Consider the following 23,516-nt stretch of genomic DNA (forward strand, 5'->3'; position numbering starts at 1 on the left):
TTCGAGTTCCAAGCGCCTCTCAGCTGAGCACGAAAACGCACCCCACAGGCCCAAGCTCCATCTTTGTCGCGCTCGTGTGGCGACTGTCTCGGTCCCGCTCTTTGGGGAGCTCGTCGTCGAGGTCGACTGTGCTGCTTTGGATTCGGTTGGATATTCGGCTTTTGTTTTGCTCCCAGCCCCAACACAGTCTGTTGGATACTCGTGTTCTGCCGCTGCCTTTGCTTTTCCGAGCCCCAGCTCAGTTGACTTCAACTGCTCCCGCGTGGTGGAGCTCTCTGGCGCGCTCCTCGACCTGCCCCGGAACCGCGTCTGTGTGTGTGTGTTGTGTGTGTAGGCGATTTGTTTGGTGCGCGAATTTTTGGCACAACTCCGGTGCCAGTTTGGCAGAAAATTATCCGAAATGACTGATTTTGGCCCAAAAAACATGTAAAGCGTCTTGGCCTTGAAAATCCTGATCAAAGCCACTTTGAATCGACGCCCCATCGCTCAAAACTTCGCACCGACTCCGTTTTTATTGTTGTTGGCGTTGTGTAATCAGTCCGAAAGTTGGAGTTTGTTGCTTTGTTTGTTTTTCTCGGCACATTTCGGCTACAACCATCTCGGGCCGTACAAAAATATTTTCAAATTGCTTCAAGCCGCTTCAAGCGCCGGAGTGTGTAAAGAGCTCTCGAACTCCAGCCCCGCTCCACTCCACTCCAGCCCCAGCCAGAGCTCGAGTCATAATTCACAAATAAACCGTCACAGGTGAGTTGGATGAAATAATTCACAGGCACACTCGCTGGCACGCACACTCACACACTCACACGGAAAATAATCGCAATTACTCTGCTCCAATTTCCCGTTCTGCTCTCTGGGCCACCGTTTTTTGGTGGCACTAATATAAAACAGAAACCTACAAAAAAGCAAGCATGGCCAAAACACCAAATTATCGATTTTCTTTTCCGAGCTCCGTTCTGGCGCTCTTTTCCTGCGATTTTGCTCCGCAGGAAGGAGCAGTGAAGGAGCCGTGTGTATGCGTGTTGGATGAGTGTATGTGTGATCCGTATGGTGGTGAGGGTATTTAATCAAGAACAGAAACTGTTTTTATGCAGCTCCCCAAGCTTACCGTTAGCCGAGCAGAGCAGAGGAGCCGCATTTGCATTTTGTCACATTGCCAAGGCAACGCGACCCGCGACCCGCGACCCAGCGCCATATGGCCGCGATCCGATACCCTATTTCCAATTACTACGGAAGCAAGGGAGTCGCGACTATTCCCACAGAACCCTAAGAACCCTAAGAACCCTAAGAACCCAAAGGGACAAATATAATTGTATAATAAGACCCTAGCATATGGAGCTTTATGTTATCAAGGATTGTATTTTTTATAAGAATACTATTTTAAGGAAAGAAAGAGGCTTCTTATACTGTTATTTTTGAAGAACCAATAAAGGGTATCTACTGATAGAATTTTGCTTTCCATTTCATTATTCTTTCCTATTTTTGTTTCTGGATGTTTACTTATACGCTGGACTTGCGACGACTGCATTATTGGGATTTCTTCGTTGACAGTTTGTGTATTGTTGTTTTCTTTTTTCAATTTTATTGCCAGCACGCGTTTATTTTGATTTCTTTTCCCTCCGACTCATCCTTTGACCCCAATACTGGGCTTGCTTTGTTCCGAACTTTAAACCAACACGCACGAACAGCCGGCTCTGCCTCGTTAACTTTTTGGGCTCTTGGCATTTCGAGATCCAGTTCGCCTTATTTGCCAAGCCCACGCTAGAATTTGAATCAAAAGAATACTTGTTAATTGCCCCAAAGCCTTGTTGGCCAAAAATGTACAAAAATAAGAGCCAACTTTGTTGAAAATCTGAATGTTTCTTTGTATCTTTTGCCGCGACTGGCCCGCGGGCGTAAAAACCAAAGCGTATCTATGTGTCTTGTTTGTCTTGGTATCTGGGTATCTGATTATTAATCATAATCATAGGTATTAAGCCCCTTTAGTACGGGCCTGGTAACAGTAAAGCTCTTCTTACTCATTCGGTAACTTGGTATACTTATGAGCATTTCGGCATTGGTTGCTTTCGAAAAGCCTTTCAGCAACACAACGACCTTACTGCGTTCGAATATCATATTCGTATAAACTTTATATTATAAAGCATGGCCAGTGACTCTGAACCGTGAAAGAGAGTGTTAATTAGAACGGAATTGCGATAAAAACAAATCTGCTAATTAAGCTTTAAAAATACTGGAAACTGGAAATTTCGACAGAGGCGGAGATCGGGAAGAAATTCGATAATACTTGAGAAAAATAAGCAATGGAGAGCGATCGGTTCCGAGCGCAATCAACATTTATTATTAAATGTCAAACATAATTTAAGACGGCAATTTGTCGCGGGCGTCTGCCCCAGAATGAATTATTCCCCTTGTGTCTGCCTCGTCTGCCTGGCAACTGAGATGCGGTTGGGGTAGGGTCGGCAGAAAGCTGAAAAAGAACATCCGGAAGGAGGAAGATACAATTTGCATACCAGTTCTGCACATGCTTTCAATTGAAGCATTTGGCGGATTAGGCATTGTCACGAGGAACGGATTGTATCTCATACATGAGAACCATAATGAATCTACATTTAATTTATTATTTATTAGTTATTTCGCCATTAAGTTTATCCATTACATTTAATCTAACTGTCTATCACTAGATGGATCGTGTGTCATTGGTTAAAATGATAACTTTATCATAAAAAAGATATGGTATCTCATGTGATGTGGAATTATAAAAGCCATCGACTCCCTTAGTCCGCTTTTCAAAGGATACTTGCAGTTCCTGTTAGAACTTTTTCACAAAAAAGTAAAAACTCTTAATGTTTCTGATAAAAATAAAAATACACCCAAGAGAAATGAATAAAACTACACCCAGGGGAAACATTGGTTGTATTTCTACTTCGTGGGTTTCCTTTTTGATTTATTAAAACCAAAATATAAATCATACTGGAAGGGTCTTAGAAAGCCCCACTTACTCCTAAGCTGCGACTGTTTGTCTAAATATTTATCAAGATTTCGAGGACGTGGCTGGCATTGGCTCTAGGAAACTAGACGGACAGTCGAAAGCTCCTTTGTTATGCGCCATGGTCGTAAATCCAGCGACATCTGCGGGGCACATAGATACATCTGTATCTTGCGCATTCTGTGCATATTACAGATGCGTCTTCCAGCACTCATCCAAATGGAAAATGTCATCCGTCATCGGCGCTGCAGAGGCGCGAAGGCGTAATGGCAAATGTCAAGAAATGTAATGCAGATGTGCCACTGGGATATCGATATGCATATATTTGCGGGATAACCCCAGGCCGTTGTGACATATTACCATCCCAGTGCACTTAAGGCAGGAAACTTTAGAGTTGCACAGTCTCCACAGCGGAAGCTTAAAGATACCTCTACGTTAATTAACTGCTCCCCAAGCATGACCGACTGACCCCTGGGGAAGCCCCCGACTCAACCATGTCCAGAGTGGGGAACAGAATAAAATCACTGCCCAGTCCCCGTCCGAAAAGGTAACCCAGTTGCATGCAGCACAATGAACTGCAGTCCGGCCATTGCAAGAAATGGGAAGCGACGGTAGTCGCAGCTCACTGAAGCATCAAACGACCAGAAGGTGACTTAAAGCTGCTACCCGGAGCCTTGAATCAACAACATCCGATTCCACTCCGCCGCCCGGCTTCGCTCGGCAATTGCATTCTGTGTGCGTGGCGAGTACGTGTATCTCACAGATACGTTCTGCCCAAGCGCTATGGTCATAAATGAGCAACCAAGCACGACAGCGGCACCGCTGCATCCACAGCCCACTTAGAGGCTAGATGTGAATGGGGATGCACCGGGCGGGAGGTCCAGCTCCACCCGTGAATCGGAACTCACATACCCGGCATTTCCGTGTCTGCGTCGGTTGACAAACGCCAAGTGTGCATAACTCTTTGTGGAGCATGAAAAATTAACTTTAATTCGATTGTAGGCGGCTCCCAGATGGCTCTTCTTCCACGGCGAACCAGAGTGCTGGGTGCAGCTTCGTTTGTCGCGCAATTAATGAGCGATAATTAAATTGTGATATCAGCTGAACAATTTACCAATTACTGCGCTGGCTGGCAGGGTGGCTGGCGATGACGGACTGAAGAACTCTTGGCTTGTAGGAGGAGGAGAACAAGTACGTTAATTGAAGTGCATTGCAGAGGCATCTCCTCCTAAGGAGGGCTATTTAAAAATGTATTCCTCGAAAGAGAACTAGCTCCTGAACAAGGACTGTAACTTGTTCTTTGAAATCTGACCTTTGGCGGCCATTTAGCCGCCAAGTCAGAACAGTTTCCTAGGCTCTCACGTTCTAGTGGAGGTTCAGGGGAAGGAGGAACGCCACTTCCTATCCTTCTTCCACATTTCGTGATCCGGCTAATGAGCAATTTAGCAGAAGCACTCGTATCCTTTCGCTCTGAAGGAGGCAGTGGAGCGTTAAGGCAACTGTCTGCCGGGCAAGGACAATGCCACAGACACTTGAGCTGGGATGTGCTTAGGTCAAACGGCAATTTGTTTGGTGTGAAATGTGAAGAAAACGATCCCAGTCCCAGTCCCAGTCCCAGACCGGGAAAATTTGCATCGTTTGCACAATTCCGAGTTGAGAGTCCCCGGGTCTAGAGCAAAAGCAACCCCCGGCGTCCAATCAGGGGGATTAAATTTTGGTGGTGACTGTTTATGCTTTATGAGCAATTAATATGTCAGTTAGCGGCTTAGCCGGATTGATGGGGTTGTTGCCTCCGACCGGACCTAGAGCTCGGCCGAAAGCAAACCAGAGCGGGCGGCGAGCAATTAGAATGGGAACTGTCACCGCCAGACACGAACTGCCAGAAACTTGGAAAGTTTTCCTCGGTTTCGTTTTCCTTCGCGGCTCGTGCTCGACACGTTTTTGCATGATTTCCGGCGCACCCTCGCTGCCCAGGACTCCGGAGCTAACAAGGACACTCCCCGGCATTTGTAGGCCGCCTCAAGCGTACGCCACATTATCCTTAAGCGTCGCTGCGGCAGGCGCTTGTCTTTATGTCCTGGCTACAAGTGTAACTGCTGAGAACAGCTTTTTCAGGAGGAACAGAGCAAAGGAATAGTGGAGGACGGACTGGAGGGGGAAAAGGATCAAATATGGCGTGTGTTCTCTGTTCACAGTTCCCGTGGGAACTCCGTAAAATCTTGTATCGTGGGCGTGCGAATTTACTGGTGAACCCACGCTGGTGGCTTGACTCTTTTTTGGCGCGTGCCCAATGCGGTCCAAACTGTAAAGTCCTATCCCAATAAATAATGTATAATCCTCTAAGACTTGAAGTGAAATTCAAGCAAACCAATATTAAACTTATTTCTTCGAGAAAGCCCATCAATTCCCATCAAATTTCCCTTAAAAATTCATATCCTTAAAGGAACATTAAGCTCATGGGGTAACCATGGGTTTGCTTTTCCCGCAAAAAGCAATTCGAACGATGAGTGGAAAGAAACTCTGCCGCCAACACCCACTACCACAGACACCACCATGCTGTAGTGCAAACATAATGCACTCCGGCCCAATCAGCCCACGGGCGATGTGAAAAAATATAGAATTTCAGCAGAGGAGAGCTTTAATGGACATCCGGCTTTTATTATGCTTAGTCTTCTTATTATTGTTTTTCCACCTTGAAGGTGTGTGCTGATGACTGTGATGACTGTGATGGCGAAGAAGAAGCTCCTCAAGTGCAATTGAAAAAGCCAAAACCACAACAACAACCATGAAAAGCAACTACGAGCGTACGATGTGGATGATATTTGCGTTGGCAAAGGAAACGACTTTGGCGTGGTCGAAGTCAAATGGGAAAATGGGAAGGAAAATCTAGAAGATAGCAGTATATAGTATAGAAGGGAAGGGACTTGGAGCTTTTTTGCCTCATTAAGTGTCTGTCGGTTTTTGGTTTATGGTCTCTAGCCAGAAGGAAGATTAAGAAGGCGAAAAGAAACACAGAGTATGTTGGTGTCTCCATGACTTTTGTGTGGGTGGGGTATTCGGCGTGGTCTGCGGAACAAGTTTAGGCGCTCTTAACGCCATCATTAATCTTGTGGCATGCCCCACCACCAGTCCACGAAAGCATAGAAGACCAATCAAGGGAACCACACCTTAAGGTGTCCGATCCGGATACTATTTTCTTTATTGATTCACGAACGCCAAGCCAGGCAACAGCTCCCTTCCAGCCACCTAAGCCACATAGTAAGTGTCCAATTCTTGAGGTTAAATTTAGCGTTGAATTGATCCATTTGTAATTGGTAACAAGAGATAAGATAATTAACATTGCTATCAAATAAAAGCTGTCATTAAACAAGACGGTTTTAGGAAATTATACAAGATATTCCATAAGAATTCCCTCCTTTAAAGTTTCTTGCAAGTCAACTCACTCCTGCAAGTCTTAAAATAAATACAATTTGGTGTTCCCTCGAGGGGAAAATGGACAGTACGAAGGGTGAGTGCTGGCCTGGAAAAAAATGAATTGCATTAATGCAATTTTAGCATCTGAGACAAGCTGCGAAAAAAAAAACTAAACGGCACGTTCCAATCGGTGTCCGCGGTCGTTGTCAGCACTGTATCTGTATCTGTATCTGCACCCAGCACCCAGCTTGGGGATCGGGAGTCGTCCCTGGAATGGTTCCAAATTGCCGGCACATGACTCCGGCGAGTGTAGCTGGAAGAGCCGGAGGAGAACCAGATGAAGAAACGCTGTAAAATGGAATTGCATTACACACACTTTAGGTGCCATTTGTGTCTCGGAGGCGGGGAAAGTGGCGGGCGAGGCCATGAAGCCGATGATGCGCCAACAAATTGGATGCGTAATGGCAGGGCAAGACTGAGCCATAATTGAGATATTTATGGTTACGGCTAATATGGTCTAGCTGCGCATTCACTCTCGACCTAATGGGGGAAAGTGAGCTTGCTCAATATTTCTCAATGGCACACTAAACTGAGCTTGGCTTCGAGGCAGAGGAGGTTTAAGCCATAATGAGCTGAGTCGACTGCCCAAGGCCAAGCAATGTATTGGGCAGAAATAAATGGGTTTGCTTCGGAAATTTCCAATATAGTTGCCAGGGATTCACTGTGGCGTGCTAAGCCCTGGCCCTGGCCCTGGTCCTGGTCCTGGTCCTGGCATTCCTAACTGACTTTATCCTAGTTGCAGAGCTCAGAGTTATAATTAAATTAAATTCCAACGAAATCGGTTCACACGCCGCTTCATCCCTGCGAGCTGGCAGTGACCTGTAATGCTGGTATTTACTTTTTTTACAGCAATCTTCCTTTTATTGCCTCTAATCCGTTAAATGGTTTTTAATTGCATCTGCAGCCTTATCGGGCGACACTTGAAAACGCTGTTTAAACTGAGAAGGATGCAGGGGCATGGCATGGAGGGCGGGCTAGGGAGGCGGGCGCAACCCCTGGCTAATTGCTGGGGTGTGAAATGTGTGAGTTTAGTTTCGAGTACTCGAAAAATGTCCACCCCTATATGCATAAAAAAGGACTGTGGGAGAAAAAAGCCACAATGCTGGGCAATTGCCCAAAGCAAACCACTTTTTATCGGATTAGATAAACATTAGCTTGAAATCTGGTACATCTGGTAGCAACCACAATTAAAGGATATACTGGGATAAAAAGATAAAATAAAGGATATATCTAGTTTTAATAGCGCTTTAAGCCACTTTAGGAAGCGGGTTCATTCAACCGCGAACCGGGCTTAAACTTGAAAAGCTCTTTCACCTGCCTCGTCTCAGCTTTTAAGCCCTCTAGCCACTCGAGCTTTGCGGCTCAAGCCGGCGACGTCTCAAGAACCCACTCATAAGCCCCTGCCATATGCAACAGCTTGCGAATCTTAGGGCCTTTGAGCAAACATAAATACACATGCACATGCATTCTTAAATTAAAAACAAATTGTGAACACGAGACCAAATGGCCACCATGAGACACCATGACCCTAATGACTGTGGGAACTTTTTTGTAAACGTCACTGACATTGCCGCTTGAGTGTCTGTGAGTGTTCTCGAGCAAGCTCTTAAGTTTTGTTTAAGAGAGGCCCCAGAGCCGGCGTTGCCAGCTTTAAAATTATTTAACGGCTTTTTAAACTTGTGCTATTTCGTTACTAATTCTATAATTTCTTTCCTAATTGCAGGTTCTAGACAACGACTACTGGTTCTAAGGGTAAGCTTTCTTAAATTATCCATTAATCCCACAAAGAGAGAAGAAACAAGTGCACTACCTTACTATTAACCTTTTAAATGTAAATTTTTAATTGAAAAACAGGACAATCAAGGAATCACGGATCTGCATTTTGTCACAAAATTATTTCAATTATTGGCCAACAATTGATTGGTTAATCCTGCTGTTTCCAATGGGGAAGTCGACCACGACAATCGACCCAACAATTTGTAGTAGAAAAGCCAAATTGCCTTCTTAATCACAATTACGGCCCGGATTGAGTTCGGTTCGAGTGAATTGGAATTGGACTGTTGTGGATTGGATTACTCATGCCGAGCCATTAGAGTGTGCTGGAGAGTATTTGTTGCCTTTTGTGGACCTTTCATTGCAGCGTTTTGCGCATTTTGATTGAAATTTTGATTAGGTTGCACATGTGGCATTTGTCTGGGCACCTGCCCTCCACTCCTTCATGCCTCCGTGCCACAAGCCCCTTGGACTGGCTTTGATTTCTCGGCTTGTGGTCACTCCTGCCCCTCCCTCTGCCCATTTCATTGTCTGGCCTTATCTTTTGTCTATTCATTCGAGCGGTGCTGGAGTCGTTTGTCAGGTGGGTGGGTGTGTCTGGGACCCAAATGGGTTTCCATTCCACACTCCCCTCTAGCTGTTTTCATTAAGGTTTATCTGCAAGTACAGAGCTGTAATGCATTTAACACCTTTAACAAAGGAAAGCATGAAAAATGTTTGGTTTATTTTTATCAAAAACTAAAAACTAAACGGCTGAGAAACTCCACCATGCTGCTGGGCACTCGTTTGTTGTTTTTTATAGTGCAAGCTTGATAAGAAAAATATGAAACAGATACTAGTTCTGTTTTCTCCGTGGAGCTCTGTTTTATTTTTTGCAGAGCTTGCACCAATTTTCTTTATTCTGCATTTAAAGTTGCGATAATGGTGGGCGTGATTGGATGGCTTGTGGAGGTAGCAATGGTTTGTTCCGAATAGTCTCGATATCGCTTTTTACTACCTGGTTTTATGGGTCACCTAGGTTACCTGGATTAAAGTCGCTGCTGCATTGCAATTTTTCGCACGTCCCAATGCGGGCGATTCTCTTATTTCCTCTCTTCGCTCTCCGCTCACTCACACGTACGCAAATGTATCTGTATATATGTATCCGTATAAATGTATCTTTATCTAATCGAATGAAAACAAAAACGCTCGTTCGTAACCTACCTGGGCGTCCGGATTTGCTCTTGAATGAGAACGACCTTGCCTCGTGCTCTTTATCTTGCGCTCCCCTAACTCTCTCAATCCGATCGATCATTTCCCATTGTTGTCACGGAATTTAGGTTGGGCAACTAATTCAAATCGATAAGTTCAATGCGTTGATTAACGAGCCTTGATTATTGTTCGCTTAATCAGTTTTTATTCTTTCCGATCATTTTCCTACGACATTTCATAACCATTGGGTTATTTTACCAAATTGAGTCCGGATAGTACTCTGCTGCGATAACTCTCTTGGCCGACTCTCTTGCCTCCGTAATCACTTCCATAACCACGACTCTTGACTCTCCACGTAAAGAAAACAAAAAAGGCAGCTGCAGAACCAACGAAACCAACAACTGGTTTTTATGTTCTCTACATCCATTCAAATGGGGTATTTTAAAATTTAACAAATATATAATTTTAAATTTTCATTAACATTTATGGTTAGAAACTTATTTTCCTTTTTCTGAAAATTTACACTTTTGAATCCTGTCTCAAAATCCAGGATTCTTTAATCTACAACACCTTCAACCCACACGTTTCAGATTTAAGGAGACACGAAAATATGGTTATTAAAATAAAATTAAAAACATGGTTTAATCCTTCGTCCGCCTACCCTTCTAATTGTTTTTGGAAACACCTTATTTTTCTCGAAAATTCCAAGACTTGCATAATGAAAGCGAGCTCGTGAGTTCCAAGAATTCCCGCAAATCTCCTAAGCCATGATTACCGTAAGAAATCGCGATCTTTGAGGGAAGCGCACCTGGGGTTCTACCTAAGCCAGACACCAAATGCCCTCCTTCTCTTCTATATGCCACTATCTCACTCCCTCTCGACAAAATCTACAAGCTGCAGCGACGCGTCGCAGTTTTATCATTGCCGTCACTATCAGCAACAACAACCACTGTATCACCTATGCGGAGGTGAGTCACAGTTGAGGGTAATAGAGTAGCTCTCACATTTAAGATATATTTTTGGTATAAATCAAAATATTGCTACCTATTAATTAAGTAACTAATAATTAGTATTTAATAGTACACGTTAACGAATAAGTTTTTATTCTCAAATGGCTAGCAATTAGTTTTAAAACTTATTACTCATAGGCAGTGTTCCTCAAGTATTGATGTTGTATTTATGAAGGTTTAATGAAACCAAATTTTTGTGGGTGATGACAAAGATCTTTACAGAATTTAGTTGTTCTTGGCAAAGATATATACAGATTTTCTTCAAAAAAAAGTGTTTTAGGGAGTAATTCTTTTACACACTTTTTAGGTTGAAGTTAAAAATAAAACTAATAAAACTACATTTTGAGTAAAAATTAAACTAATGAAACTATATTTTTATGAAAAAGACCTTATAGAATTCAGCTATTCTTGGCAAAGATATATACAGATTTTCTTCAAAAAAGAAATTCTATTTTAACACACTTTTCAAATTGAAGTTAAAAATCAAACTAATAAATTTACATTTTGAGTTGTATAGTTAGGAAACCTATCTAAAATTATATAACCTAAAAATGATACAAGAAGAATGTAAAGATCGCTTTTAAAGGAAAGTTTTTAAAATAAAAATGTAAAAAATTGAATTTTCTCATATTCGAAGAATAATGATCCCCAGTCCTATATTATTATCCCGCATAGTAGAAAATGAAGAACGCGGCTCATAGCCTATGGTTGCCGTTGTTGGTAGGAAATAAACATAATGGAAATGGAAACTGAGCAAATCCACGCACACAGTCGCACCAACCCCGCAACAGCTGTCGCAAAGTCTCTCTTTCCGCTCTCTTTGCACGCTCACTCTCTTTCCTTCGAGCACTGAGCGATGGGCTGCCCAGTACAGTAGAGCAATTTGAGTCGAATCGCCGAATCGAGCAAACCACTTTCCGCTTGCCGGATAAACGCGTTCCGTTTTCCATTCTACTTCGACCACGGTAGACCACGGTTGTCCCCATGTCCGCGTGAGCAAAGTATCCGACACTTTCGTTGTTCCAGGGGGGGTCATAGTAACGGTAACTCAGTGATAGGGCACTCCTGTTGGCCAATATCCGTGCATCCATCCATTGACTCCGCGTCTTGGGGATCGTTTTCCGATTTCGATTTTCGACGCGCCTCGTGCAATTTCCCCCCATTTCGAGTGCTGTGCTGTGAGGTGTTCTTGGAATCAAGAAAAAAAGTCGTGGAGAAACGTTGGCAAAAAACCGCCGAGCCGCAGAAATATTATACAAGTCCGCAACCGGATTCCGGATTTTGTTCAATTAATTATACGCATCTATAAATGTATCTGACGACAAACCTCGGCTGGGATATATCCGAAACAAGAGTCGAAAACCATACACCGATTCCCAAATACAAATGGTAAATTTTTAAATCCCAACACCACAACAATGCCAGTAACAACTCAAACCAAAGCTGAGCTCGAGCCACAAGCTTTTTGAAGCTCTGGCCCGGCCCGGCCAGGTCAAAACTTGTTTTTTGTTGTGCAAAACACAATTTGCATACAGTTCGCGGACAGGTTTGTTGTTACTGCTTTGACATTTGTGGAAATGGAAAATATTTGGCATTTTTTGTTTCAGTAAAAGCCTCAGTTGGCAGCGTTTTCCACATGCAGTGAGTACCAGCGCGATGACTTTGAACAGCTGTCGGGGCCCTGGCCATAGCTGACACAGATATATACTTAGTATCTAACGATGCTTTTCGGGCTGGAATACCTCCGAAAGGCTATATTTATCGGCAATTACTCAGTTAGTAGCGTTAAAACTGAATAAATCTTTGGAGTTTGCACTTGAGAATGGTTTTTGCAGGGAAGCTAACAAAGGAAATAAATAAATACGAATCGCAATTAGCTTTCGGATACGAGCTCATCACATGAACGTATCTAAAAAGTTCCGACTCACCGGATTAGATGCGTTTCCAGACTCTCACGTCGCCGGCGATGAATGATTCATTCGGCACGACTACAACAAACTCATAAACAATTGAATTCGAGCTCTGGAGGTTGTCAAATTAACGAGTAATCGAAATCGGATCTATTGGGAATATTTACTAGTTTTGAGCTCAAAGCCACTCGTTTTTCCGAAGTCGTTCCCCTGTCTCTCTTTTTAGAGTTAATTTATTTTAATGTATACTGTGTGCCAAATTGTTTTACTGTCAACTGCATAAATTACAACCAAACACAAAAAACAAAAAAGCAAAAAAGAAAAGTGGAAATGGAAAAATTTCCCATTGAAATGAGCTATGAACTGGTGTTGGGGGGTGAGACTGGGCGGGTGAGAACGGAACCAGCCGAGAGTGGGTGAAAATATATTATGATTACAATGTAATTAAATGCTTAAGGCCCCGGCGAAAGCCAGTGGGAGAGATTGCCTGAGATACTTTTCCCATTTCTGCATAATTATGCCTTTATACCTGATTTAGATGGAATGTTCTCTGAAATATTTGAGACACTTCCTAGGCCAAAGGCTCCCTCATCCTCGACTGCAGCAGATTATAAATCTCGGCAGTTCATAAAAACTTCAGGCCAAAAGCTCCAGCACAAAACCATTCAGAAACATTCCGAGAAGAGTCTGAAAAAAAACGAACAAGATAAGAAAAAACTGGTAACTGGTAACAAGCCAGGGCAAAAAGTAAGAACATGAGGCTGCTCTACCGACTGCCTGGGTGCCTGGGTGCAGTCGGACTTGCGACGACGAGGATGGAGATGAAGGAACCGAGCGAGCCAACCGGTTTGGTAACTGGCAACTTTTCTCACATGCCTTTCGATTATGCCAAGCCGACTGCATTCTTCAAGTCGCGGCGCGACTCCACGGCCCGGCTTTCGCTAAACTGTTGGCTAAGACCCGAGACGAGACTCCAAGCTTCCATCCACCATCCACCATCGGTGCCTAGCCCCAAGTTCAACAAACACAAAAAGAGAGCTCAACTTCAACTTCAACTTGATCGTCTCTGGCGCTGTGCTGCTGCTGCAGCATAAAACTTTAATTTCATGGAATTTCCTTTCTATTTTTATGCAGCAACTCGGATGATTAACAGCAGCAGCAGCAGCAGCAGCCAAGAGAGAAGTCAAGAACAAGGGAACGAGTCCAAGACCAAGTCCGAGTCATGGCTGCCACTTCTGGGCCATTAACTTGGCTCTGGAGTCGGGACCCGGCCCGACAAAGCGGCCATCTCCTCCCCCCATGGTGCATCTAAGGCAGGAAATTAAAAATGCAAAAAAATTGGATAATTATGCATGTAAACGTTTTGTCATTAAGTTGATACTTAATGCGGCTGTGATTATTAGGCGCATTTTTATGGCAAATCTTGCAATTAAAGCGGCTAAGAGACCCCGGGGGAGGTCCATTCCTTCAGGTGGAGGAGGGAGGATGGCACTTTGAAAATGGTTTCAAGCTTGGTAGAAAATTGAAATCAAAGTTCTTAGGCTGCCAATAGCCAACTAACCATGAATTTTCTGGGAAAGCACTTCATACTAACCTTCCAAAAGGGTCCAAGACCCGCCACGCTGGCAACAAGGTGGCCTTGGATGTGGTTGTGGCTCCGGTTACTGGAAAAGGGAAACTTCAAAACCGAAACCGCAGAGCCCTTTGAATGTCAAAGGTCGCGAATAAACACGATTACTGAAAGTTTTCCCCCCAATTTCCCTGCTTATGATTTGGAGTTACTTTGCTGTCAGATCTATAAATGTAATTAAGGTAGAAGCTTCTGCAGACAGACCCTGTTATTCGCCATTATTTGTACAATGTTTATGTGCATATTCCTTATGTCCCCAAATACTCGACGCACCTGTTCCCCACTCCAAGTGGAAAAGGGGGAGGCGCCCCAGGGTTTGGGGTTACTTCTCCCACTATAGACAGAACCCGACACTGGAATGGCTTCTTTCGGGCGAATATATGGGTTGTTTGCCTAGTTGCCTATCGATTATTTCCATAGGGTGCTCTGCAGAGCCTACTTTTGGGCGCTGGCCCCGGAAATTGGCAAGCAATTGGCGACAGCTGTTCGAGTGTTTATTTGCCTCGAATAAACATAGGAGCCCCGACAAATGGAACAGGGAAAACGAACTTTGTTACACGGCAGTGCCCCCCGAAATTGATTTGGCCCAGTCTCCCCGCCCACGGCCTATCAGCTACCAATTCGTACTACCAATGGCAATCAGAGCAGAGAACGGTACCAGAGAAATAGTCAAGCTTGGCTGAGTCCCATTCCCCGCCTGACGATCCGACGCTGCGACCTTTCCAGCCATAAATCGGTTGGATAATCATCTAAACTTAGCGGTTGTCCAAACAAAACTGTGTTTTTTCGGTGATGTCACGTAGTTTTCCACGAAAATGTAAGGCTTATCAAGAAGCCACATTTCAAAACAGATCCCTTTCCCATCTTAAAGCTGTCAGATAAAGTGCTCTTCGTCACTCAGAGCAGTGTTTGCCTCTGTCGTACGACGATGGAGCACATTACACCTTGTGTGCTTTGATTACACGTGTTTCTCCGGAGATTATAAGATCTTGTCGCAAAAATATACCAAAATGTTTAGAGATTTGTACCTTCCATTACACTGAACTTTTCACAGTATTCCTGGCTAGAGTTTCCCTCGGAATGTGTTTACGAAGCTTTTGAAATTCTTGGGCGTATTGGAAAAGCATGAATACTTCTATGAAATCTCCAATGCTTCCCCTCGCTTTATGAGTTTTGAATTCCTAATGACAAAAGTGCCTCGAATGACTGATTGGCTGTTTGTTTTCATATCGACTCTCTTGGCTTTATTCAATTGCATATTTTAATGGAATTACCATGTTCTTCGCCCCCCAAACTTGTTGTAAGAAACAGGTTCTGCGTTCAGGAAATTCGTATAACTTTTGTTATGTGTGCCACAGACAGTTGAGTCATCGCAGTCGTCATTTGCATAATGAATGGACAGAAATCCTAAGAAAATGTAGCAAAGATCGAACCTCATTTACGGCACATCTGCCGCTGGCACACAAACGAGGGATAACAAGGATCTGGCTCTCCATTGTGTAGGGACACGGACCAAAATGGATCCATCTACCTGAAAATCGTGGCAAATCGAAGTCAGAGTGCGGCATGTGCGAGAGAGATTCTTCACTTAACTAGACGAAGGCTCGAATCCTTCGAGTGTCCTGCGCCACGTGCATCGAACATATGTCGGAGTGGTGGGGGCAACAGAAGGCAAAGGATGTGCCACCGATGGCGGCTGCATTCGTTCCTTCCACCGACAGATGCAAACTGGAGGCTCATGTCTCGTGTTCTGCAGGATACTCCTTATAGGGTATGTGGTATATACGGAGTATACACGGAGTATATATGGAGTATATAAACTCAAACAGTCACACAACTGGCAAACAATGTTCGAAATGTATGGGTTCCTGGCGTGCCCTTTGTTTTTGTGTTTTTTGTGCCTGCATTTTTACTTCCGTTCGTCGGGTTTTTGAGGTTTCTCTCTCAAGTGTTTCCTCGATTGGAGTTTGTTTTTTCAAAGGATGTGGTGAGAGAGTTAGGGAGGATGTGAGCCAGAAGAATATTGGAAATGCTTATTGGTTTGCTGCGGAGTTTGAATTTGAATTTCAGGCACACAGAACATTCTTAAAGATGGTATCTGCGGACTGCCTGAAAAGCATTTCCAGACAATTGCATTTTCTTCTCTGCTTTTTGCATCTCCCCAGCATCCCTCTTTTCTCACACTTTTATTTCCCAGCCGGAGTACATTTTATTCCCATACAGCAGAGCCCAGGTAAGACAGGCTCATAATGGTCAGATCAACGCCCAATCGACAGCTAATAATTATGCGCACTTCCAACAATACCCACTAGTGTTCTCACCCAGCCCTCCCTTGTGTCCTTGCCCGCCAATTAGGACCTCGCCTGCATAGGACACACATAGGTGCATGCACAGGAATTCAGGGCTTAGGGGTGCATTCTGGGTCGGCGTGTGAAATATCTAAGCATCCGTTCGGGCATGAAGAAGTAACCCAAGCGCGGGCTCAGGCTTCCCAAGATACGGAGATCCTTTTGCGTTTTTCTTGTCCTAAATCCCACGAAGTCTAAGCATCTCCTGGCAATTATTTTCCACCCTTTCGGGCTTCTGTGCTGATTGTCATTGTTTTGGAACTTCTATGGAAGGAAGTACGTGCGTCACCGAAGAAATATTCGCATGCTTCCCTAGAAGTTCGCAACTCCCAGCCAGATGCTGCGAGATCTTTTGTTGTCTCGTTATTTACGTTAAACCTTTTTTGGTTTTTTGGCTTTTTGGTTTGCGGGCTCTTGCGTACTTCCTTGCTTTTCTCTAGTGATTTATGGCCAAGCGAACTCTCCGGTTGGCACAGATGTTGAGCTCTGCTGTCGCTGATATTAAATCACATTCAGTAAAGCTCATTGGAATTAACCTGCTCGGGGCCCCAAGAGAAAATTAACTCTCAGTTTATGGCCCTTGATGCGTCAAAGATTATGATTTTATAGTGTTTGGCGTTTGTTAAGTATTTACGGTTGCAATCATATTTAATTAGTTTAAAAAGAACCTTCAATTAATTAGCGCTAAATCTCTGACCATGACCCATATCCTTTGTAAGGCTCCCTCGGCTGAAATCTAATTTTATTTCGGCGCTGAAAGTCCTTGGGGCAACGCTTCAATACACCTTATTATGCTGCCTAATTGAAGTCATTACCGTCGAGCTCCCACTAGCCACACAACGTGTATACATAGCGCCTTTAATGGCTTCACTAAATATTCATACAAACCGTTGTCTGATATATTTCCAAAAGAAAAAACAGAAAGTTCCCACGACCACCGACACAAGGAAGAACATTAAAAATTAAAAATTCCAGTAGTAGAGGGCAACCCCGACAGGACGAGGAGTAGAAGAGCGGCTCGATGGTGGTTGATAAGGCCAGTAGTCCCTTGGAAAAAACGGGAGACAGACAGGAGCGTATGGCTGGAATAATTATAATTTTATATCGAGTACTGGCCGAGTAAAAAAAACGAGAAGCCATAAAATGTGTATCCTTCTCTGACCATCAAAGCAGCGTGTGAACGAAATGCATTTCGTAATGTCAGTTGTTATGTGAATACATTTTTAAGTATAATAATACTATTTAAAGGCTAGTGCCTATATGGCTTAAATGGGATATCCCCTGTCTCATAAACACTCTCCATCATCGAGGACCCATCAGCTTCCATCAACGCGGATTGCAACAAGTGTCGTTGGCCTTTTGAGGGCAAAAACGAAATTTAATTACACTGGGTGGGCTCTCCCACTCCCCGCCGAAGCTTGATTGCGGTTATACAATACCAGTAACTACAATATATTCCGCCCATATAGAAGTGTCGTTGACTGCGCTTGTTTTGTCATCCCAGGGTTAATTGTTTAATGCTAAATTAAAAAAGAAAAACTGAAAATATTTGCCATGTTCTGGCTCTGGCACGGCATGTCACAGTTTATTGTTCCGTCACCAGCCGATGGGCAGACATGTGGCCTATGATTTATAGTTCAGTGAGCGGCTCTAAAGAGTTTAATGAATTAATTAGGTAGAGTGCCGGACCGGGCCTTAAAGAAGGGTCAGGGGTCAACGAAGTGCCAGACGAATATTAATTGATAAGGAGCTATTAGAACTACAAAACTGAGCCATCAAGAAGTCTGTGATCATGGAAAATACCTGTCAGTGTAATTACCATGTCACAAGGAATTAAATAAACATCTCTGGATCTGGCAAACATTGATAAAGACTCTCATATTGTATATTATTTTTCATTTTTTTATCAAAGCAAACTGCAGTCTGATCCGATTCTTGGGCAAACACGTACACAGATTCTTACGAGTGGAACCTGTTTTATGGCTCGATTATTGGTTGAATGAACCCTTCCGGATGGCACTCGGATGGATGGCCGCCCTCCGCCTCCCTTCGACTGTTGTCGTTTCTGAAATCATGTTTACTTTTAGTGCGTGATTTGCCTTTTATTTGGTGTTTTGTGGCTTTGGCTCTGCTCTTCTGCGAAAGCCGTGAATCACTGTCAGCATTCGAATGGGTTTACTACTTTTTTAGTGATTTTCGAATTGGTTAGTTGAGGTATTCCCATAGCCAATGGCTAAGATTTGTGGTGTTTTATTGCCCAATGAGACTGCGACTGAAAATATTCCCCAAAGAATCCTTGCTTTGAAAATTATAGAAACCCAAAAGGCCAAAAGCGTTGCTTCCCCCACCCAACCCAAACCGATCTGAGACCCACCTCTGACCCACTTTACAGAATGTTTAGATGCTTTTCGTGTTCACAATTCGATTAGCCAGCTCAGAGGGGGACAATGCAGTCGAGCAGCATCGGAGCCAAGTCAACGCCCTTCTCCGCAATGGCTTCTAATGAAGCTAAGAACAGAAAAGTTTAAAAGCCAAAAACCGAAACCAAAGCCAAAGTCAAAGCAAAGATACAAATTGTGGGATTGCCCTTGCCTGGTGGTGGTGCGGTGGTGGTCACCAAAGTCCGAGGGGCGTCCGAGGGGCAAATCAAATTCTGAAACTGGTTTCGTAACATTTACAGTTAGCACTTGAGCTGGCTCAGACTGCAGCGGAATTCGAAACACGTCAGAGCTCTAAGCTCTGCGTTCAACCCAAAAAAATCAGAAATGAGTTGGACAAATAAGCCCAATTAGTTCGGCCCGCTCTGACACTGTTTGGGCTGGTCAATTAACATGGTCGGGCTAATTCATCGCGGCTAGAAGGCTGGAAAACCTCTGTCCAACCATGCAGCAGTGGGAAAATAAAACACTACTTTGGCTCCGACTCGAGAGACTCTGGCTTGCCAGTTCTCAGGGATCTAGACGTGCAAACAGCGCTTTAGACGGGCAGTTTAGTGGCACGGATTACCCTTTTTCCTCAAATAAATATTAGATAATTGGACAATATTTATTAGATCCGAGAGCCAGCCATGTTTGTCGAGGCTTATCTTCTGGCCGGCCACATGAGCGTATTTTTTATTTCGAATCAAGTCAGTGGAAGGTTTGGACTTCCAGAAAAGTAACAATTTCGGTTTGTTGATCTCCGTCAAAGTCAAAGTCAGAAATACAACGAACTGATTGTTTTTGGCAAAAAGAAAACTCTGATTTTGTTATTATTTTGCTATAATTACGGACGCTTAGTTTATCAAGAGTTTACCGCAATACGAGGCATGTGATAAAGTCACAAAAATGTCAGCCGTGTCGCCGCAGCGCTGGGAAAACAAAAGCTCCGCCGGCCAAGTCAAGGCAAATAAATGCTAAAAAAAATGAAATATTAAATATGTGTGTAAACAATTACGTGAGACACTCGAGTGGCCACGCCCCACCCACTCCGCCGCCCACTCCGCGCGATACGAGATAAGCCATTGGAGGCCGTTGGCATTAATTGCTCCTCTTGACTTCAGTTCTAGTTCGGGCCATGGCGCGGAGGTTGGTTGGTTGGTATCTCCCTCCCTCGCTGGGGTTCAAATATTCAGATAGCTTAATGGATCGTAGGGGTAAATTCGAAATCTCTGCTCAATGACAATCGAGGGGGCGTTGAATGAAAAAATAAATAAAAGTGCCGGGAACCGGGATCCGATAAACCAGAGTGCTTTCATGCGTTCCATCGATACTGGGCTGTGACTCACTGCATATTGGAGACGTCAGCGCTGATAAAGACTTCTACTTCATACCCCTACCATACCGAAAAGTATAACCATCTCTAAACATTTTCCAGATCGCCCGTCAATTTAATTTAATCAGAGCCCATAACTCAAATTCAATGAACAAATAAATTTGCGCAGCCCGACCAGCCAATAAATCGATCAATAAAGCGAAATACAATTCAAATTGAAAAGCTCACAAAACAATAATACAAAAAAACAGAAAGCCAGTGGCATCTGGCAACGCCTTCTGTAGCCAGCTTGTAACGGTTTTTCACGACAATTTACTCACGCCCCGATCGAGGCCCAAGGATCACATAGCCGGCAACCATGGGAAACTCATCGTCACACACGCACGAACCACTCGAGCGCGGCTTCACACGCGGAAAATTCGGTGACGTTAAAAATGGGGTAGGTTTCCTCATTCCATTCCATCCAAGGAGTACCGCCAGTAGCCCTGACTGGCCAAAGCCCTCAAATAGGGTTGAACTTGCACTTGTTTCGATCTCTCTCTCTCTTGAAACTATATTCTTTACGTAACTAATGTTTATACCGCTTCCTGTATGCCCTCTAGAAATCCGCCTCCTTCCGGTTTAGCAAGAAATCGCCCAAGAAGATGGACCGCCTGCGCCGCTCCTTCCGCGACTCCTTCCGGCGTCGCAAGGACCGCGTCCCCGAGTCCTCCAAGCCGCACCAGTGGCAAGCCGACGAGGAGGCCGTGCGATCGGCCACCTGCTCCTTCTCGGTCAAGTATCTGGGATGTGTCGAGGTGTTCGAGTCGCGCGGAATGCAGGTCTGCGAGGAGGCCCTCAAGGTGCTGAGGGTAAGTAGCAGAATTGGCTTTACAAGGTGACTGGGAGAACTGCGAGGAGTTGTGATTAAAAACGTAATTGTTTTCCCTATTTGCAAATATTTGCCAGCTCATAAAATAAAATTAGCTTGGAAGTGACTTCAGAGAGTTACTATCTAATGTTTGTATTGATAAGGAAGCTCTTGCGCAAAATGAGAATTGAAAACTTGCATCTCCGATCTCCTTATTTCGTTTTTGAACAAATTACAGATTACTAATTGCTGTTCTTTGCAGGCATCGCGCCGTCGTCCTGTCCGAGGACTGCTGCACGTCAGCGGGGATGGCCTGCGAGTGGTGGACGACGAGACCAAGGGCCTCATTGTCGACCAGACCATCGAGAAGGTCAGCTTCTGTGCTCCGGATCGCAACCACGAACGCGGCTTCAGCTACATCTGCCGGGACGGAACCACTCGGCGCTGGATGTGCCATGGCTTCCTGGCGTGCAAGGACTCTGGAGAGCGGCTGTCCCATGCCGTGGGCTGCGCCTTTGCCGTTTGCCTGGAGCGGAAGCAGCGCCGGGACAAGGAGTGCGGCGTCACGATGACCTTCGACACGAAGAACTCAACATTCACACGGACCGGTTCCTTCCGGCAGCAGACGCTAACGGAGCGGCTGGCCATGGCCACGGTGGGCACCAATGAGCGGAGCGTGGACGGGCCGGGATCAGCGATGCCGGGTCCGCCGGCGGCCACTGTCAAGCCGTACAATCCCTTCGCCATCGAGCGGCCACATGCCACGCCCAACATGCTGGAGCGCCAGAGCTCGTTCCGTTTGAGCACAATCGGCAGCCAGTCGCCGTTCAAGCGCCAGATGTCACTGCGCGTCAACGATCTTCCGTCCAACGCCGATCGCCAGAGAGCGTTCCTGGCCGCCGCTGCCGGGAATCCGCTGCAGACCCCGCTCCGCAGCGTTTCGCCCATTGCCGAGGTCTCGCCAGCCAAGTCCGGAGGAGCAGCTGACCCGGCTGCCGCCGCCGCCGACGTGGCCGCCGACTCCGTGAGCCAGCTGTGCCAGGAGCTCAGCCAGGGTCTCTCGCTGCTGAGCCAGACCGACACCCTGCTGGCCACCGGCGACGATTTGAACTTCAACAATAATCGCAGCATCAACCAGAACATCATTGCCGCCGAAAAGCAGGTGCAGCAGCACTCAATCTCATACAGCGCCACGCCCACGGCGCAGGTGACACCGCGGGTGGTCAGCACCACGCCCACCTACCAGACGCTCCACTCGCAGTCGCCCACCCGGCCGGAGCAGAACCTAGAAACCTCCACGGAGCTACCCAACGCCGACCAATGGCTGGGTCAAGTGGTGCGCAGCACATCGCCGGCAGCGCCCAAGCGGCCCACCTATCTGGCCAACGTGGGTCGCGCCCAAACCCTTGCCCCTGGAGCCAGTGGTGGTGGCCCGGACGATCCGTTCGATGCCGAGTGGGCGGCCAATGTGGCGGCGGCCAAACAACTCTCACCGGATCTCCCGGTGGCCAGCACCTCCCGCTCGCCGCTGGCCAGGCACAGCACCAATCCGTTCATCTCACCGCCCAAGGCGCCGGCTCAGTCGTTCCAGGTGCAGCTCTAAAGGTCGCAACGCCACCTGTGACAAGGGGGGGTCACCAGGGGGACAAAAAGTGTGGTTCGCTTGAAAAAAACGCAACTTAGTTTAATGTCCAGGGGCAGGAGCCGAGCAAGAGATTTAGGAAGGAGGGACGATGATGAGTGGATGGAATGGATGGATGGATGAATGACGGATGGCGGCTACATCAGAGCATCAGAGATACTTAACGCAAACATAACTAATGTTGAATTATGCATAGAAACACACACACATTAAATAGCGATACTTATACGCATAAAGTGCAGTAAGGACACCCTTGAATGGCGCTTAGCTCTAGGCCGATTCCTAAATTGCTTTTGCATCTGCCCGAAACGAAACAAAAAAAATTGACCAAGCTACCAAGTTACCCACAGTAATAAAAATCAAATGGCACCTTATCGTAAATCCGAAAGCATGTAATATACTTTGGTAATGCCCTTCCAATACTTGTTGATCTGTCCTAGTAAGAATAATGGATACAGATACGTTGCTACGTAGGAAACTCTATGTCTTAGGGCTAATTATTATTTTGTCAGTGTCAGTGTGCGGATTACCGTTTTAACATCAATTTTTATTATTTAATTTAATTTTTAAAATTGTACAAAATGTATTATACTTAACTTATAAATATAATTTAAAACACAAAAACTAAATGAATTCGAAATGAAAAGATGAGTAAACTTCAAACTATTTAAGCTTACGAATGATGCAGCTAACAAAACCCGATATAGTAATATTGAGATCAATAAATACACCTTAATCGTAAACCTATAACGTAAACATTGTAAAAGACAGATTACAGAAAAGCGAAATACATTCGATGTGTGTACTTCACAGGAAATGTAATTACTTGTTTTATTTCTCTCAGTTTTCAGTTCTTTAAACATAGTAGATAAATACAATTGGATAATTCGAACCACCTCCTAAGCAGTGCACCAAAAGTTACTCAAAAATTTATAGAATAAGAAGTAATAAG

The 23,516-nt window shown here is 44.9% G+C and overlaps 1 protein-coding gene across 5 annotated transcripts; it reads left to right on the forward strand.

Moving 5' to 3' along the window:
- Window positions 1-197: 197 nt before the first annotated feature.
- Window positions 198-23,386, forward strand: LOC6505399 (protein numb). Of its 5 annotated transcripts, none has more exons than XM_014905004.3 (4): window positions 198-744; window positions 8,181-8,209; window positions 20,675-20,923; window positions 21,185-23,386. In XM_014905004.3, the coding sequence occupies exons 3-4, from the start codon at window positions 20,717-20,719 to the stop codon at window positions 22,523-22,525; spliced, it is 1,548 nt and encodes a 515-aa protein (XP_014760490.1). In that variant the 5' UTR covers window positions 198-744; window positions 8,181-8,209; window positions 20,675-20,716; the 3' UTR covers window positions 22,526-23,386. The 5 variants fall into 5 exon arrangements, with proteins under 5 accessions (XP_014760490.1, XP_014760489.1, XP_001964877.1 ...); XM_014905003.3 differs by lacking the exons at window positions 198-744; window positions 8,181-8,209 and adding exons at window positions 11,294-11,820; window positions 20,175-20,511; XM_001964841.4 differs by lacking the exons at window positions 198-744; window positions 8,181-8,209 and adding exons at window positions 19,875-19,953; window positions 20,175-20,511.
- Window positions 23,387-23,516: the final 130 nt, after the last annotated feature.

This window comes from Drosophila ananassae, chromosome 3R (assembly GCF_017639315.1).
Source record: "Drosophila ananassae strain 14024-0371.13 chromosome 3R, ASM1763931v2, whole genome shotgun sequence".
NCBI lineage: Eukaryota > Metazoa > Arthropoda > Insecta > Diptera > Drosophilidae > Drosophila > Drosophila ananassae.